Source organism: Arachis duranensis, chromosome 9 (assembly GCF_000817695.3).
Source record: "Arachis duranensis cultivar V14167 chromosome 9, aradu.V14167.gnm2.J7QH, whole genome shotgun sequence".
NCBI lineage: Eukaryota > Viridiplantae > Streptophyta > Magnoliopsida > Fabales > Fabaceae > Arachis > Arachis duranensis.
Window position 1 is genome coordinate 6251868 of NC_029780.3, and position 17918 is coordinate 6269785.

Genomic DNA, 17918 nt, shown 5'->3' on the forward strand with positions numbered 1-17918 from the left:
TTTTTCTTAACTACGAAGAGCGATTCATTTGGAGATGGTTCATTATAAGAGATAAGAGTCAATAGCAGTTTAATTATGTGCATTATGTTAACGTGGTTGATATTTCACTCCATTAATTAACACCTACATCATATATTTTTGCATGCAATGCAAATTATGCATGATTCGAAGCTTGTCATTTTATTTTGATTATAGGTTATATTAGCAAAATAATAACTCAAAATTATTTTATTTAACTCAACGTTCATGATTTTATATATGTGACATTTATAATAACATATTTATTATATTTAATAGTATCCAATTATTTTAATAGTAATTAAAAAATACAAAACAAGTTATTCAGTGATAATTAAAGAATGCACAAGTTTTATTATATGGTTACAAACTTATGGAATCGATATTGATGTGGTATTGCACATTGGCAATTAATGAGTTCTTTGAGCTGAATGATAATAATCATAAATCATAATTGAGTATTGCTTTAGGTTTTTTTTTTTTTCATCTTTTGTGAAAATAATAACATGCTTCAATTTGAATAGTCAAACTATGAGATATATTGCAACAAAACCAACCCTCACTTGAATGACATTTGTTCGTTCTCATCCTAAATAGTGAAAACTAGCCATAAAATTAGTAATAACGAGTTTTATCCTATATTTTTACAGAAATATTTTTTAGTGGATTGAACACCAGATTGAGAATTCGAGATAGACAGATAAGTTTCTCTCAATCCATTTTTATATTTGTAGTGTGAATTTTATAATTACTTTTTATATTTTCTATCAACAACAGGACAGTGGCACATGCTGTTCAGCTATGCACTTCTTGTGTTCTGTACTTTGATGATAATCAGATATACATGTGCTATCAGCTTTCTTTCCATCAAGAAATAACTTTAAGTAACACCTATTAATCCTTGACTACATTGAGATAGTAGAACATAAATCTAATTCTGAGACATGCTCTTGAACAACGTATCAAGTGTAAATCTTAGTAATTTTGTTAATTTTTGGTTAGAAACTGGAGATACACACCTAGTAAAACAAGGAAGCTACAATCTCTCGATAAATAATACAATATTTGTGGTTCTTAGCCAACCTGAAAATTGACATGCTCCTATGGCTCAGACTTAACAAGCTCCTCGACAGAATTTCGGTAATTAGCAATCAAGTCTCTGTAACAAGGAGACAAATGAAGATGTGTTTAGCATCAAGCAACTCAATCAAACATAGATATCAGAAAACATAGCACTAACCTTCGTTGATTTAGCAATTGCTCACTTTCTTCTAGCTTCTTGTTCTGTCCCTCAACTGTCTGCATTTAGCATCATCCAGAATGTACAAACTCATATTAGACCAAGAATAATACCGGTATAAAACAGCAAGTTAAAGACTCAACTTTTCTACTGTTTAAAAAACAATCATATCAAGATGCAGAATAGAATATGTATCATTCTTCTTTTCTGTGTTGGTCGATGCAGGTGTTTTTTTAATTATCATGCATAGGTTGGACACATAAGTATAAATGCTAAAATCTCAAACCCAGCTCAAGACACACATAAATACACAAGTGCACACATGAGTGCACCTAGTACCTAAACCATAATAAAATTATTCAGTTTCAGCGCACTTTTGAAGCTAAATATTTAGAAGTTCAAGTGTTTAATTAAATATGCCTATCCTCTATGTAGCAACCAATGTATGTAAAAGCAAAAGCATAAATAAGAAACATATTTTACAACAGAAATTGGAGAGTTGCTAAATACCATCGCCTTGGTGCTAATGGAGTCGGAGATTGAGTTCAACAGTTGCTGGCACTTCTCAAAATGGGTGCTCAATTCAGTGATCTATAACAACAAAACCAACCATATATGACACAAGTGACTATTCAAACTTTCAAACAACCCTCAATTGGGAAGTTCAATTGCCAAAACGAAAAAAGAAAAAAAAAAGGTGATTGATATTGAACAAAACATTGAAAACAAGGCCCAAAAAGAAAAAAATGAATGAAATTTAAAATATATCATACCAATGCATCTGACTGTTGATCTGGAGTCCCATGCTCGATAACCTCAGCCAAATTCTCAACCAGCTATACCCAAAAACAAAACTAAAAAATAAAATATAAATCATAACAAAGCAACAATAACAATGAAGTTAAGGGGAAACTGGGTTAAGGTTACATGTAAGAGGTGGTAGTGTGAGGCCAGTGATTGGTGAAGGTTCTGCTGCTGCTGCTGCTGCTGCTGTTGCTGTTGCAGCTGCTGCTGCTGCTGTTGTTGTTGCTGCTGCTGCTGCTGCTGCTGCAGAAGAAGTTGCTGCTGTTGTTGTTGTTGTTGTTGTTGTTGTTGTTGCTGCTGATAAAGCTGCTGCTGTTGTTGGAATTGAGGCTGTTGAGGTTGCTGAAACGTTTGATGGAGAAACTGTTGTTGTTGCTGCTGCTGTTGCTGCTGGTGGAGATAGAGGGGATCTTGAGATTGAGAATGGGTTGGGGTGTTAGTGTTGTGGGTTGGGATCATTGTCCAGTTTCCTCCTGAAGAAAACTGATCCATCGATTCAATTCAATTCTGCCCTTTGCAAACACAGATTAGGGTTCGAGCACCAACAATACCACTATTGTTTCTACATTAACCACCAAATACCATTAGAAGTTTGGAGGATGCAAAAGCCCCTAGTATTACTTGAAAAATACACAAAAGCAAAATTGACACATGATGACATGAATGAATAATCACGGTATATGTATGAACTATGAACTATGCAAAAGCCCTTCCAGCTCAACAATTACAAGAATAGGACTAGGTCTAAGTGAAAATAGTATAAATAAGAGTAAAACTAGTGGAATAATTGTATGCAACAGTGATGAAATGAAATTTCCTTCTCATTGACTATGTTCTTCTCTAATTCCTCTTCTAAATTATAATAATTCTTCTTCTCCCTTATTACACACTCATCCAAATATTCACCCTGATTCTTAATTCCATTCATACAACATTCTTAAGATAACAGCAAGAACAACAAATATACCAGTGAGAGGACGAAGAAACGAAGAAACGCTGCAGCCAGAGGAAGGGAGGGAATCACAGCAGCAGAGTGAGAAGATAAATCAGGGGCAGAGGATACGGAGAAGGCTGGGTTTCCTTTTCAACCTTTTTTTTCAATGGATAACTAACAAAAAATTCATCTCTTTAATAAATGGTGAACTGTATTTATAGTTATAAGGTTCTGAAAACTGAACCGGTCATCGAACCGCTTTAGTTACTGGTTTACTGGTTCATAAGTTCAACCGGTTTGATCGTGGTTGAACCGAAAAAACCGTTTTATAATAAAATAAAAAATAAAATATAAATAAACACATTAAAACATAATTATAGTCTAATATAAATATACAATGCACAAGTTAAAGATAGAAAATATTGTCTTAATGTAGCTGAGTCAAAAAGTAAAACAAATTGATAGTATTGCACAACAAACACAACAGGACCTGAAACAAAAACACAACAGCTGAAACAAAAAAAAATCCAGCACAGAGGAGGGGCAGCAAGTCGGCAGAGATCGAGAGCAGGGACGGTGCAACCAAACAATGAACAAAACTCAAAAAACTTTGAATCAGTAACATAGTGCAAATTCAAGAAACTTTAATAAAATTTAGCTATACAAACAGACAATAAAGCAGTAATAGAGTTATAAATCTAAAATTTATCATCAAATATAATCAGTGAGCAAAGCCAATCAATCAAGCATTGACTGGGCATTCGAGAAAAAGAAAGAATCAAAAAGAACATTTAAATCACAGCAACAACACAATAACACCAATTGAAACATTTAAAAAGAAAGCAACCAAAAAGAATATCTAAAAATCACCAAGGTTGAAAACAATAATTTGATCTCAACGAATTAAAAGCTAAGCTTCCAGGAAAGTGAAGAATACCCAAACCAAAGAACCTTCAATCACAGTTTAAACCAAAATTCAGAATCCCCTCAAATTGAAACAGCAAGCAACTTGAAAATCAAAGAACCAAAAAATAATTTTCAAATAAAAGATTCAGATCACCAATCCTAACCAGAAATAAAATCAAATTCCAATAACAAAGAAATCTAGAAGTCTAGAACAGAGCAGAGCAGATCCTGAGGAAGAGGGGGAACAGCAATAATTAACTAACAATAATTATTCATTCATATCTACACATTACCAGCAATCCAATAAGAATACAATAACAACACATACCTAAACATTACCAGCAATCCAATAACAATACAATCCAATCCAATTATTCAATTGAAACAGGCAAACAGGCAATAACAATCCATTCCAATAACAATACAATCCAATCCAATAACAATACAAAGTTCACAGTTCTGAATCAGTAACTTAGTTCAGTTGAAACAGGCAAACAATTATTTAATCAATTATTCAATCACTATATCATTATATCAGTTCACACTTCACAGTTCACAAAAAAAACAATTATTCAATCACTATATCACCATGTCAGTTCACAGTTGAATGACTTGAATCAGAGTTCAGTGGCAAGGTTCTAAAAACTGGACCGGTCATCAAACCGTTTTAATCACTGGTTCACTGGTTTACTGGTCCAACCAGTCCAACCGGTGGTTCAACCAGAAAAACCGTTTTAGAACAGCAACGCGTGATGGAGAGGGAAGATTGTTGGCTATTTGTCCATAGTTGATTCCAAAATCAGAACCACTTGTCTGTATAAAACTATAAATGTCTCTTGAGAAAAACACAGTTTTGAAATATCAGAAAAATAAAATGCTTAAATTCCTATGCTGAATAAGAAGAATAAGTATACAACCAAATTGATAGAATCATAAAACTAAAATGAATAATATATAAATTAATTAATGGTTTTTGATTCCTCTGAGGATGTAATGTAGTTTCTCTTTCATTCCATGAAGCTAAGAAGGAATGACATTCTGATCACTAAACAACTAGACTAGAATGTTCCATTAGCAAGAAAACATAGACAGAAACAGAATAAGATTACCCCAGATAACAAAATCAGTTTTTTTCATCAACTTTGTGTGGAATCAAAAGAGAATCATGCAGAAGTATACAAGTTACACACCAGAAATAGTGAGAAGCAGCATAAGCAGTTTGAAGTAGGAGGAATTTAATAAATTTGCATGGCCTTGACATGACTTTGACTAGTAACACATAAAAATATGCATTGAAAAAGTACAAATTTCAATAAACAGTACTAAACAGAGGCAAGAAAGAACAATCATCATTCAGCAACAAACATTACAAACAGCAACAAGTAATCACACTATTACCAAATTCAAAAAGAATGAAAACCAGATAACCCCAATCATAAACACCATTACCAAATCAAATAAAAAATCAACCAAAAATCACCTTGCAAATCAAAAACTCAATCTCTTGAACTCAATAATTACATCAGTTATCCAACTAAATAATTGCATCACAGTTATCATAAACAGATTTCAAAGCCTAGAAGCAGAGTGAAATTAAAAACATGAAGCATATAATAAATCAAAAGATCACCAATTGCAAATTTTTTAATAAGAACAGAAGTTAAGAACAATGAAAAATGAAAAAAGATTCAACAGTTTTCAACCCAATTTTAATAAAGCTCATCACAATGATTAACAACAACAAAAAGGACTGAAGGAACAGTGAATCAGTAACACGCAGTCCAAAATTAAAATTTAAAAGTTATCAATTTAAAATTTATCATCAAATACAATCAGTGAGCAAAACCAATCTACCAAGCACTGACTGAGTATTCTATTCTGATTCTGTGACTGGGAAGCAACAAATTCAGCAACAAATTCAAGTTACAGCAACAAATTTAAAAAATCCAAGTAAAGTCCCGATTTACAGCAACATTTAGATTAGCAACAAGGCAAATTTGATTAGCAATTCAGCAACATGCAAAAATACAGGGAGAAGGGAAATCTGAAAAGAGAGAACAGGGAAGTGATGGTGCAGGGACTCACCAACGGTCGACGGCGAGTCGGCGTCCACCCCACGGAAGGCGACGAAGCAAGAGACAACCCCACGAGTTGCTTCTGCCGCCGGCGACGAGAAAGACGAACCACGAGATGCCAGTGACTGAGACGAGACTCGAGTGAGACTGGGAGCCAGAATCGAGCAGAGACAACCACGGACGACGAGCAGCAACCAACACGCACAGCTCGAGCACTCACTGGCGGAGGGAGGCGTGAGCAGCCGAGCACAGAGGAGAACGGCGAGATGCGAGCACCCGACGTGAAGGATACGGCGAGAGGCCCGAGAGCACGAAGACGGAAGTTCTTGAGTGCGATGGACGGCGGCAGCAAACTCTCATCCAACAGACGGCGACAACTATTGGTGGAGGCTAGGGTTAGCTGAAGGAAGGAGTTGGAGAAGGGGGGGGAATGGGGGATAACGCCTGCAACTTTTTTCCTTTCAAGGAAGGAAACGAGGTCGTTTTTTGTAATCCGATCCGACCTGCCGATAACCTGCCAGTTCAGTCTTCAGTGGTTTTTGATTTTGCGGTTTTGCATATTGGATCGGATCGTTTTTTTTGCTGGTTTCTGGTTTGATCACTCGGTCCGACTCGGTTTTTAGAACTTTTTTTTATTAAGAGACTCGAACTCGCAACATCTTAATTGAGTATAAAAAGACTATGTTATTTGAGATATAACTCATTGACCAGTTTTCAGAACATTGGTTATACTTGATAAATAAATTGTACTTCTAATTAGAAATTTTGTAAAATAAAATTTGATTTTTAAATAATTTTATTTTTTAAAAAATTTTCGATCACAATAAAAGAATTTTAAATATAATAATTTTATTTTAAGGAAGTAAGAGGGAAAACGTTTATTTTTTCCTGTTTGTTTGGAATGAAATTTTGAGTAAAAAACTAAAACAGTTCAAAATTAAGAGTGGGTTCCACTCAAAATTTTTCCTTCCAAATATAGACGGAAAACTGAGGAAAGAAAAACCCAAAAACATTATTCCATATTTGTCCTTTCATAGATCATATACATAAAATATCATTTTTTAAATATAAAGACAAAAATGTTATTTATTACTAATTCATTCTTTTTTCTTCTTAATTTTCTTTCTAACTAAATAAAAAAAATTTTTTTCTTTTCTTTTTTTTCTTTTTATTTTTCTCTCATCCAAATAACTCAAAAAAAAATAAAAATACATTCAAATTCTTTCCTTTCTTTTTTTTCCTTTCTATTTCCTCCCTTTCCATTTCCATCTTTCCATCCAAACAAACCCTAAGGACAAATTTGTTGTTTATCTCTAAAAAATATACTGTTCAATACATGAAACGACGTTGTCGTTTGGAGCAGCCGCATTGCGCCCTCACAGCAACCTTGAACATTACAGACCTTATATCTAGGTCCGAGGTACAAGGCAAGGAACACAGCGGGGCGAGCATTAGATTCGTCGTTGCACTGTCCTCTTTCCTCTTCACATTTCCCTCAAAGGTGAAATCTTTCACGTGGATCCACCTCCATTTCACTTTCAGTTTTGATTTTTTTTTTTTTTTTGGATTTGGTGAGGTTCTTTAGTTAGGATTGTTTATGATAGTTTATCATCTGTAAATTCAAAACTAAATACCTAATTAGAGTTCCGTGAATTAAGTATGATCAAAAGTAGGGGGCTTTTAAGCTTCATACTTCAACTATCTTTATGTCTAATCAGATATTAGGAAATGAAAAAGAGAGGGGAGAAGAAAAACTGTTACATAGGTATGGATTCAGTATCCATACCAATACCCATACCCATACCCTGTACATATAAGAGTAGGATTATGAAAATTTTGCCAAAAAGTACGGTACGAGAGGGTATATATAACATTTTTTTTCATTATAATACTTTGAATAGTAAGTGCCCAACAACTACTAGTATCCGGTACAAGTAAAATAGCCATTTAGAAGTGCCTATGCTTCAAAGTAGAAGAGGAAGAAGAAACCTTATTTACAAAATTTTATATTCATGACTAGAAAATGCCTTTCACATAGTTTTATGAGGGGATATGTAAAAGTTCTAATGCTATCTTACTTTCCCAACAGAATTTACATTAATTTTGATTCGGGCACCTATGTGACTTCTATGCCAGACTTACCCATTTTATCTTTCTCTTCATGCATATCTTGGGCGATACAGTTGTGTCCAAATCTTGCAAGACAATCGTATCTGAAATCGTGATCTAGGGAGATGCATTGATTGCAATGCTTAGTGCAGAAGTAGGTTAACTGAAAAAATGTATCTGCTCTGGTGGTGTTGTAGAGATTTTTTCCTCAAGTCAATATAGCAAGGATAAAGCTCAATAGATCGATGGAATTGGGTAAAGTTTATGTTTCTTGTGTTGAATCTGTTTTAGCTTGTGGCAAGCCATCCTGGTGCCAAAATGGAGGAATACTGGTTATCTATTTGCAAAAGAGTCATAGTTGCTAAGAACTATAGTTGTGATTTGAAACTGACTTTGGTGATCTGATCTAAACTTCAACACCGAATAGCTTTGATTCTGGGTGCATTAAGTAAACCATTTTAGTACTGGCTAACTTTGACAAAATTAAATTCACACTAGCTGATGAGTTTTTGATGGCACCTTGGTTCCCTTTTCTTGTAATGATTATTGATTATTGGTGAATAGAAATGTCTCGAAGTTACAATGAAAATATAAAGCTCTACACACAGGACCAACAAGAATTAGTGTCTGATAGGATTAAAATGAAAAGTAATTATTCAGTGCTCTAACTGCAGCAAGATACAAAATTTAGGAACAGAGAAGAAACCTTATCAACATCTGTGCCCTCAAGTTAGACCCTGCTTTTGATTGAAGATTATGATATTCATGATTAGAATGGCAATAGCAAGTGCTAGGGAATAAGTAATATAATATAGTGTTAGTGGCCTTGGGCTTATGTTAGTCTTTAAAATGTGTTTTATTCCTCAGTATAAATAGACAAGATGACTCACATAATTAAGTTAGTCACTCCTTTTACTCTCTTTCTCTAATTTCAAGCATACCTGGTCCTACCAGGTGAAATTGGCTCTGTGTACCATTCAATGCTATTGAGAGATCCTTAAAAAGGCCAACATTCGAAGGAAGATGAAATATGGTTTTAAACTGATGTCAATGGCCCAATTCTAGTAATGTTTGAAAGACCATCAACTTCTGAAAGGGATAAGTCTTTTATGACGTCTTATATTGTTTAGACCTACCATTTGTCAGATGATTCTGTAAACCAAATTTGATCATAATTTAAAATTTTTGGATAGAATACATACAATCAAAAGTAATGTTCCATAATTCTCTAGTTGGACTTGTTCTGTAAGAACAGGTGCCAATTATAGGAGAATCAACAAATATTAGATGAGTAAACCTCTAGGACTTGAGCAAAAGAGGCAGTTTCATCCTCTTCCTGGTATGTATTATTTACTGCAAAAACAGAAAATGTGTACAATAGTGGTAGCCTGTTAGATGTTAAGTCTCTCTCCTAAATCTGATTCTATTTCAGCTTTCTAACAGCACTCTTCGTCTCTCCCACACCCTGTATAGTTCTAAGTTCTAACAACCTTGCTCCCGTGCCATTGCCAACTCAGCACACTTGATTACAAATGTGCACCCGTACTCTTCCTTAATTCTGTGTCTATTTTCTAATTTCACCCTTTCTTTCACGCACTCTATTAAGCGAGTTACTTAGTTTTGTGAATACTTGTATTGCGCTTGAAAATGGTTTTCAGGATTGCTATTTTACACATTTTCTGTATGAGAAAGGCCTTTCATTTTTAGAGGGTTAAATAGTAATCTTTGAAAGTTCGTAGTTTATTGCTGGCATGCATTTACATTGATGTTGCTGATTGACGGAAACCGGGGTTTTCTTTGTGTTTGGAAATGGCATTCCTATGCTAATATGTAATAAACTTGCTCAGTATTCAAGTTGGTGTCAATCTGATTTGCTCTTTTGCAGGTAGAATATGGCAATAAAACCAACAGTTGCATTGAGGGCTATACTTGTTGGAGGGGTTGCAGCATTCGCTAAAATAGCCGGCGCAATGAAGGCCGCAGGTGGTGTAAAAATGGGCGCAGCTGCGGCTGCAATGACAGCAGCAGCAACCGCAGCTGTGGCAGGATCAAAACAAGAACAAAAAGATGCTCCTCAACAGTCTCCAAAATAATGTATCTTTATTTGTTTCTGGATTTCTTTATGTAGATTAGTTGAATCTTCCCCAAGTTTTATGGGAACAAAGAGAGCCATTTGCGGATTGTGATATTGACAGATGGTGAATATAATAACCACTTCAAATGTTCTGTTAGATATGGAATCATGAAGTCTTAGATGAAGCTGTACACTCAGCTGAGTAGTGTGTTTTAGATGTTGTAAATTTTATTTTGCAAAATGATGACTTTGCAGTGAATTTATTTTCTTTTTTCTTTTTTTTCAACTTTCCTGCCAGTTTATGTTTGTATTTTTATATAAAGTTTATTTTAATACTTAATAACACGATTTCATTTTTGCATAATGATTAGTTATTTAATGTTGATTATGCTGGCTTCCACAATGTTAAAAGTAGTATGGAGTGGTCTAGTGGTGAAGGGTTGATGTAGTATGTATGAAGTTATAGTTTTAAACTTCATTGCTATAAATGTAACAAAAAAATGGTAGTTGAACCCTTTGGGGGAGAACCCAAAAGTTGCAAAATGTGGGTTGTGCTTGCAATTGAGTTAGAATGTGGAGTTGGAAACTGATGCTAGAAGTGCATAGAAGGACAATAGAACAGTGTTCGGAACATTATGCCATATAGCTTGAATTTTAGGCACTTCAAATGTAATTGATTCCTACACATTGAAACAACGTGTTGATAGCTTTAGCAAAATTTGCTAGAGAATATGAGAGAAACAGAATGGATCCTCTTAATTTTTTGTTTCACTTGAGAAAGTAAAATATTATCTCTCACCATATATTTTATAGGTGGGACCAAGAGAAAACATTAAAAGATTATAAATTACATTTTACTCTTTCAATTAAAAAAGAAAAATTGAGATGATCTATTTACAATAGAAACAGGTTTTGGTTTAGTTTATAAGAGGAGAAGTAAGTAGTCTGATTACTAGTTTTAGTTGTTTTAGTTCTTGATTGCTATTAATTTACTATCTGTTTGATCTCTTTGAGCTGCAGTAAGTTGCTGCCTATAAATACTAGTTGATTAGTTAGTTTTTTAGATGTAGCGTTAAATATACTTTTTGAGATGCTGTCTTGGTAACTCAATAATTAAACTCTAAAGATATAATTAAAACATCAGAAATAAAATTTAAAATAAAATAAACGTTAAAAATAATTTTAAAAATTTTAAGATATTTTATTCTTTTGTTTAAATAGTAATTAACTTTTTATAGTTAATATTAGTTAATTTCTTAAAAAATATTTTATTTATTTTAAATTATAAATTATAAACCTAACTACTAAAATTAATTAATATTAGCTAACTAAAATTAAAGGAGTTATAACATTGACTATCCATGTATCTCAATTAGAATTTAGTAGTGCGTAGTTTGTAGCACTGTAGCAGTACTTTGAGTGCGAGAGTGGAGCTGTTTGGAAAAAATGAATCCTTTTAAGTTTTTTAATAATCAAAGAAATAAAGTGTAATTTTTTATTTTTTAATTTTTTTTATATTTTTTAAATCTTACTTATAAAATTAATAATAAAAAATTATATTTTATCCTTTTTAATTATTAAAAAAGATTGAGAAGATCAGCACCAAAAAATTTGAGGTTGGTGTCGGACAAGAGCACGAGGAATACGAATAGGATTGATGACTGAAAATGTTAACAGCAACCCATGTGAATCAAAATCAGAATACCATTTCCCTCTATTTCTTTCTCTTTATTCATCCCCTCACACACACCTCCTTTTTTTTTTTCTCTATTTTGAACCAAAAGAAGTTGAGATTTTAAGCATATAAAAAATAAAAAAATTATTATACAAATGCAAACAAGTTTTATTATTGATCTATTCTAAATTTAATTATTCTATTGATTGACTATTTAGTTAAAAGAATGTAATAAAAATGTATAAATTGATTTAGGGTCGTTTGAAAAGTTTTAAAAATAATTTTTTTGAGCTTTTAACTTATGAAAAGTAATAGTATTAATGTCTGGTGCAATTTTCAAAATCAGATTACAACTTTTTAAAAAGTTATTTAAGAATTTATAGAGAAGTTAAAAAGAATGACTTCTCTCATAACACTATTATTTTTTATCATATTTTTATAAAATAAATACTTTTAGAATTAAAAATCCAAATACAAAATAACTTATTTATAAACTACTTTTAACATAATTATTTATTGTTTAAGCTATTTTTTCAAAAATAGCTTAATTAAATTATTTATCCAAACTGGACCTTAGTGATTGATTTTAATACATATATAATTTATTTTATATATAAATAAATATGTGTGTTTTTAATAAAAATTACTTTAACAATACAATTCCTTGATAGATTATTGATTGCCAACTTGATTTTGATAATTATGTAACACTCATATCAAAGCAAAAATGAGTAGTATAGCATATGGTGGGTAATAATGCTCATATGAATATAAAATCAAATAGTGTCTATAATGCAATATTATCTCACTAAGACACTAACTAATACTTTGTTTTTTTTCTCTCCTATAAAATATAGTATTGTCTCAGTAACTTAATAAAGTAGTCTTTTTATTATATAAATTTTCAAATCCTATCCATTTGGCCATTTTTTAATTTAAATATGAAAGGGAAGATAATGTAAGATGCAATTATGAAATGTATAAGTACTTTATGCAACTATGGTGTCAGAAACAAAAATTGTACCATTCGATTTGTGTTTAAAAACTTAAAAATATTTGAGATACATCGGATAGTCTAATTTAAATTTAAATTTTTTCTCCTACACTAGTCAGACTATTCTATTAGGAGGCTTAATTTAAAAAAGAAAAGTCAGGTAGTTCAATTTATTCATTTTGTATTTAAAAAAACTGTCCCACATTCATATATAGCACTCACATTCTCTACAACAACGCACAACACACATCTTCTCATATCAAAAAAATAGCCTTATTTGGCTATAATCTCTAATAAATTGTTATATACTAATGCAACATTTTGAAAATCTTTTTAAATTATAATTTTATTAATATATTGAATACATGGAAATTAAAAGAAGAATAAGGGCACACAGGGTGTAGAAACTGGTCCAATCATATATAGGTGAAGATAAACACACATACATAATTACACTACATATATAGATGAGTTGGAGAAGAAAGTGATGGAGGCTTATATAGTCAAACACAAAAGGTGACATTGATTTTGGCCAAAGGAGATGGAAGAAAAGAAAAAGGCATCTTTATAATCTTTTTACAACGACAAGTCAACTAGGATTATGGCTCAATATATATACATGCCCATCAATAAAGAGAAAAAACACATACAACAAACAAATACCCTTCAATCATTCTGCCAACTCTTTCAGCTTTTAGAGCTACCAATATCCACTTATTAATTATTATTGTTGTGTTTGCATTGTTATTACCTTGTGACTTTTAATTCAGATTTTTTTCCAAAAAGCACTCCCAACAAATCACATCTACACCCAATATAAACAGTATAATATAGTACATAATGTTTTTGTTAATTATTATTATAAAGAATTTTATATATATTTAACTAAGTTTATTATTAGTATGTAGTTATTATGACATCATATAAGTGTAGAGATAAAGACAAGACAAAAATTGTATATTATTGTAATTCTTTATTATTTTTATTTTTAAAAGAACAAAAATATACAGCAAAATTTATAATGTTACAATTATCTTCACCTCCAAACAAACATTTTTATATTTTGATTACGCATGTATATATTATATTATGGGAAGAGTTTTAAGTATACCGAAAATACCGGTATTTTAATTGTTTTAACCGTTGATTTAAATTATAAAAAATATATATAATAGATATTGAAATCAACGGTTAAAATAACTGAAACACCGGTATTTTTGGTACACTTAAAATTTTTCTTATATTATGTATGTTAAAAAATTCAAGATATTAACTCAAGAGAGAATTTGATATTTAGATACTATTATATGAATAAGCAATAAAAAATATTTATTTATAAGTCAAAAATATTTTACAGTCGTACAATCACAACTGTTTTTTAAGATGACTATTTACACGATTAATTTAAAAGCTAATTATTTTTGCTAAAGTAGTGTTATGTGATTAAATGTACGTATAAAATAAATTTACACTGACAGTGCATAAAATAAATTCAATCTAAATATAATAAAAAAACTTAACCTAATATATTTTTCTTTTAGACAAATAAAATTTTTGAACATTTTAATATATATAAAAAATAAAACTAATACTTAATTAAAAAATAAAAAATGAAAACTTTACATTTTTTTTTAAATCATACAAAAAAAAAAATTGAGATAACTCACTACTTACATGAAAATGACAAACATGCAATTATACCATATCATTTCTATATCTTTAGCCTAGCTTCGTTCTTTATCAATTAACCAAAGACATTTTTAAACAAAATTTATTAATTTCCCTTCTCATGTAAAGGTAGGAGAATATAATAATATGGGTAGGATCATAGATTATTGGTACGTACTATGTATATTTGTCCCCTTTTTTTTAATCCTTTCCTTTTCATGTGTGTATGATGGAGGCTCAGTACACAAGAGCATTGGGATTCAGAGGAATCTTTCGCTGCAGAGATGTTTTGCCTTTACAAAACCAATGAAAGTTGAGGTGGTAACGCCACTTTCAATGCATGCTTAGCTTGCTTATTATTACTATATCAATTCTCAATTTATCAATATATTACTTACATTGACCTAATCATGTGAAAAAGCATATATATATATAGTCTAAGCTAGGGGTTTAGGGATAAGCATATCTGTCTCGCATTTCCCTTCTTGTAAAGTTCCTACTTAAACACACATGTAATTATTACCCTAATGATATGTATGTATACCTTAAGAATATATAATCATAATAATTAGTCTCATATATATAATGTAATTATAACTATGTGTTTTAGTAGAAATTAAATAAAATATTATAAATTATATTTTCCTTAGATTTTACTAAATATTATTTGGTAGGAAATATAAAACTATTGAATCTAAAAACAAGTAGGTCATATATATTCTTTAATTTATTTATAATTGAATATTTATTATTTTTTTTGTCAAAATCTTGTTACTACATTTATTTATCTAAATTTATTATTACTACTAGTGAATTGATAGGTATATATATACTTCCATCCATATCAATTCACTTTTCTATTTTTTAATTCTGAAAATAAATTGATTAATTAAATAATAGATATAATCTTGTATTTTAAAGAAAAAAAAACTGTAATGTAATATAAGTGAGGAGAAGATGACATACTTACTTATTAGGTCTCTTTTTTAATATTTTAATTTTCAAATGCTGCTATTAAAAATATATTAGTAGACTTAACAAGATAATTTAAGATAATGATCTGAGTAGAATAAATTAAACTAAAACTAACTTATCACATTTAATTTCTCTAATTAAACCACAAAACAAAAAAAAACATTAGTTTACAAGCTAACATGCATGCACATCTGTCATATTAACGAATGCTCCCTCTTCTGAAGAATCCAATGCTTAATAATATGTGCTCCCCTACCATATAATATATAATTAACAAACTTTATTCGGACATATTTTCTCTCCATACCTATATCTATATAATATTTTGTTGCCTCTTGCTAACAAAAACATGTGTGGCCATACAGTTTTGTTGTTTTGTATTCATGTTTTTGTTGTGATTGTGAATATAAGATTCAAATTAAAGCAACAATTATATTTATTTTTATATCCCATTTAATCACTATCACCTAAATTAAACTAATCATTGTTGTCTAATATCTTATTTTGGAATATAGTAAATGTAGGGACTTTCCCCAGTACCTAATATTGTTCCAATACTTAACAAGGTGCGGTGGAATTATAAATTTATGTTCATAGACAATGCAAAATTGTCATTTTTAACTCTCAATAATTGAATGAAGCATAAACAAGCTTAATATTTGAAATTATACAGATATTTAATTATATATTTGTAAAATAACTCTCTCACACACTTGCTACAAAAAATAAAAATAAAATGAAAAAGCCCAAATGAATAATTTAATTGAATAAAAATATAAAATTACATAGTGGATGTATATTAAAATCTCTTTATGTTCGTTCCATTAGGCCTATAAAAAACTCTTAACTTTCAATAATGATAAGAAAATAGCGTAATTTATGTTATTTTGCTATCTATTGATGATGATCCAATAATGATTCTTAATCTATCTATCCATGGACATAATTGAGTATCCAAAATAAGTACTTAAGGAACTAAGATTGTAGAACGTCCTTCCCTTTGGGAAGATTTACACAACAATATCATCAACAAAAACTAAAAAGTAACAAAATTATATATTAATGATTAAGAAAAAAGAAAAGAAAATCCATATACACATTAAGATTGAGCTAATAATTAACCTTAATTAATTAATTACCAATGCTTTTGAGGTTGGTTTTGGTGATCATTCATACAGTTTCCCATAGCAGCAATGCTGAGAATGTCACTATGGGAAAGTGGCCTTAGACCCAAGAAATCCCTCGTCAGCTCTTCTTTTGCACCGCCGCCACGGCCACCACGGTCATTGGCGGTGGTGGTTGTTGCCTTTGGAAGAGTATCATGCAACAAGAAGTTATTATTATTATTGCCATCATTACCATTACCATTATCATCACCATCTTTCTTTGTGATATTATTGTTACTAACAAGAATTCCACCAAAGGGATCATCAAACTGTGCCGCTTCAAATCCAGAAGAGAAAGAGTTCATCATCATGACATCATGAAGAAGCGAAGAAGAAGAAGAAGGAGCAGCAGTTGTGGTGGTAGTGGTAGTGGTGGTGGTTGTGGTGATATGGTTATGGTTATGGTGGTGGTGATCACGTGAGGACAAATTCAAAGGAAAGTGATTAAGAGTGGCAGAAGGATTAACAGACACGTGACTTTGATGGTGGGGCCCAATGCTGCTGCTCATGGTTGCACCCATCTGAGCTGCTTTTTGCAGCAAAGCTGTTGCTGACATGTGAGCTGAAGGGTACCCTTCAATTGTGGGACCACCAACACCTACAAGCCTAGGGTTAGGGTTTGGATTTGGATTTGGGTTCTCATTATTTTCATGGAGATTCAAAAAGTCTTGACCTTGATGATTATTTTGTGATGGGGTTGGAGTATTACTACTACTACTGCTACTTCCAAGCCATGGGGGTAGTTCTGTCCTAACAAGGTTGAAACTTTGGTGGTGTAACTGTAATGGCTCTTTCTTCAATGGGAAAATTTGGGGATTATTGAATTGATGATGAAGTTGGGGTATTGTTGTTGTTGAAGTGGTGGTGGTGGTTCTTGCTGTCTCTTGTGCAAGTGCATCACAGAAGGCTCTGTGGGTTATGAAACTGTCCCTCCTGTAATTGAAGAAAGAGAGAGAGAGAGATCATATCAGAAAAGAGAATCACAAACAAACACACACAAGAAAACAAAAACTAATGAAAGATGTTACTTAAAGTGTTAGTACTATTGTGTTGTGTATGACACTCACACACTACACTACTCCAGAAATTATTCAAACACCATTATATTTATCTTTCTTTCTCTCTCTCTCTCTCTCTCTGTCTTTCTTTCCAATTTAAAAACAAAAACAAAAAAATTAAACAAAGGAAATTATCTGGGAGTACTTAAAGAGTGGATAGTGCATGTTAGGTGGTACATTTAATTTAAAAAAAAAAAAAACTAAGAATCTGCACTCTCATGA

At 31.5% G+C, this 17918-nt stretch overlaps 3 protein-coding genes across 4 annotated transcripts in view; 1 reads left to right on the forward strand and 2 right to left on the reverse strand.

The window, feature by feature from the left end:
* Positions 1-968: 968 nt before the first annotated feature.
* On the reverse strand, positions 969-6472 carry LOC107464484 (mediator of RNA polymerase II transcription subunit 9). Of its 2 annotated transcripts, XM_016083405.3 has the most exons (7): positions 5988-6472; positions 3030-3170; positions 2186-2624; positions 2032-2094; positions 1769-1849; positions 1259-1317; positions 969-1177 (listed from the first exon to the last, which is right to left on the reverse strand). In XM_016083405.3, exons 3-7 carry the CDS (start codon positions 2552-2554, stop codon positions 1120-1122), a joined length of 630 nt encoding a protein of 209 aa, XP_015938891.1. In that variant the 5' UTR covers positions 2555-2624; positions 3030-3170; positions 5988-6472; the 3' UTR covers positions 969-1119. The 2 variants fall into 2 exon arrangements, with proteins under 2 accessions (XP_015938891.1, XP_015938892.1); XM_016083406.3 differs by lacking the exon at positions 3030-3170.
* A 1683-nt stretch (positions 6473-8155) lies between these two features.
* On the forward strand, positions 8156-10524 carry LOC107464514 (uncharacterized). Its single transcript, XM_021130723.2, has 2 exons — positions 8156-8341; positions 9972-10524. Exon 2 carries the CDS (start codon positions 9979-9981, stop codon positions 10177-10179), a length of 201 nt encoding a protein of 66 aa, XP_020986382.1. The 5' UTR covers positions 8156-8341; positions 9972-9978; the 3' UTR covers positions 10180-10524.
* A 5993-nt stretch (positions 10525-16517) lies between these two features.
* Positions 16518-17918, reverse strand: part of LOC107464481 (protein indeterminate-domain 7) — a gene marked incomplete at its 5' end in the record, with an annotated part of 3339 nt that continues 1938 nt past the window's right edge. Inside the window, 1 exon segment of the mRNA XM_016083403.3 lies at positions 16518-17571. Within this exon segment, the coding sequence (XP_015938889.1) occupies positions 16608-17571 (964 nt within the window). The 3' untranslated portion in view covers positions 16518-16607.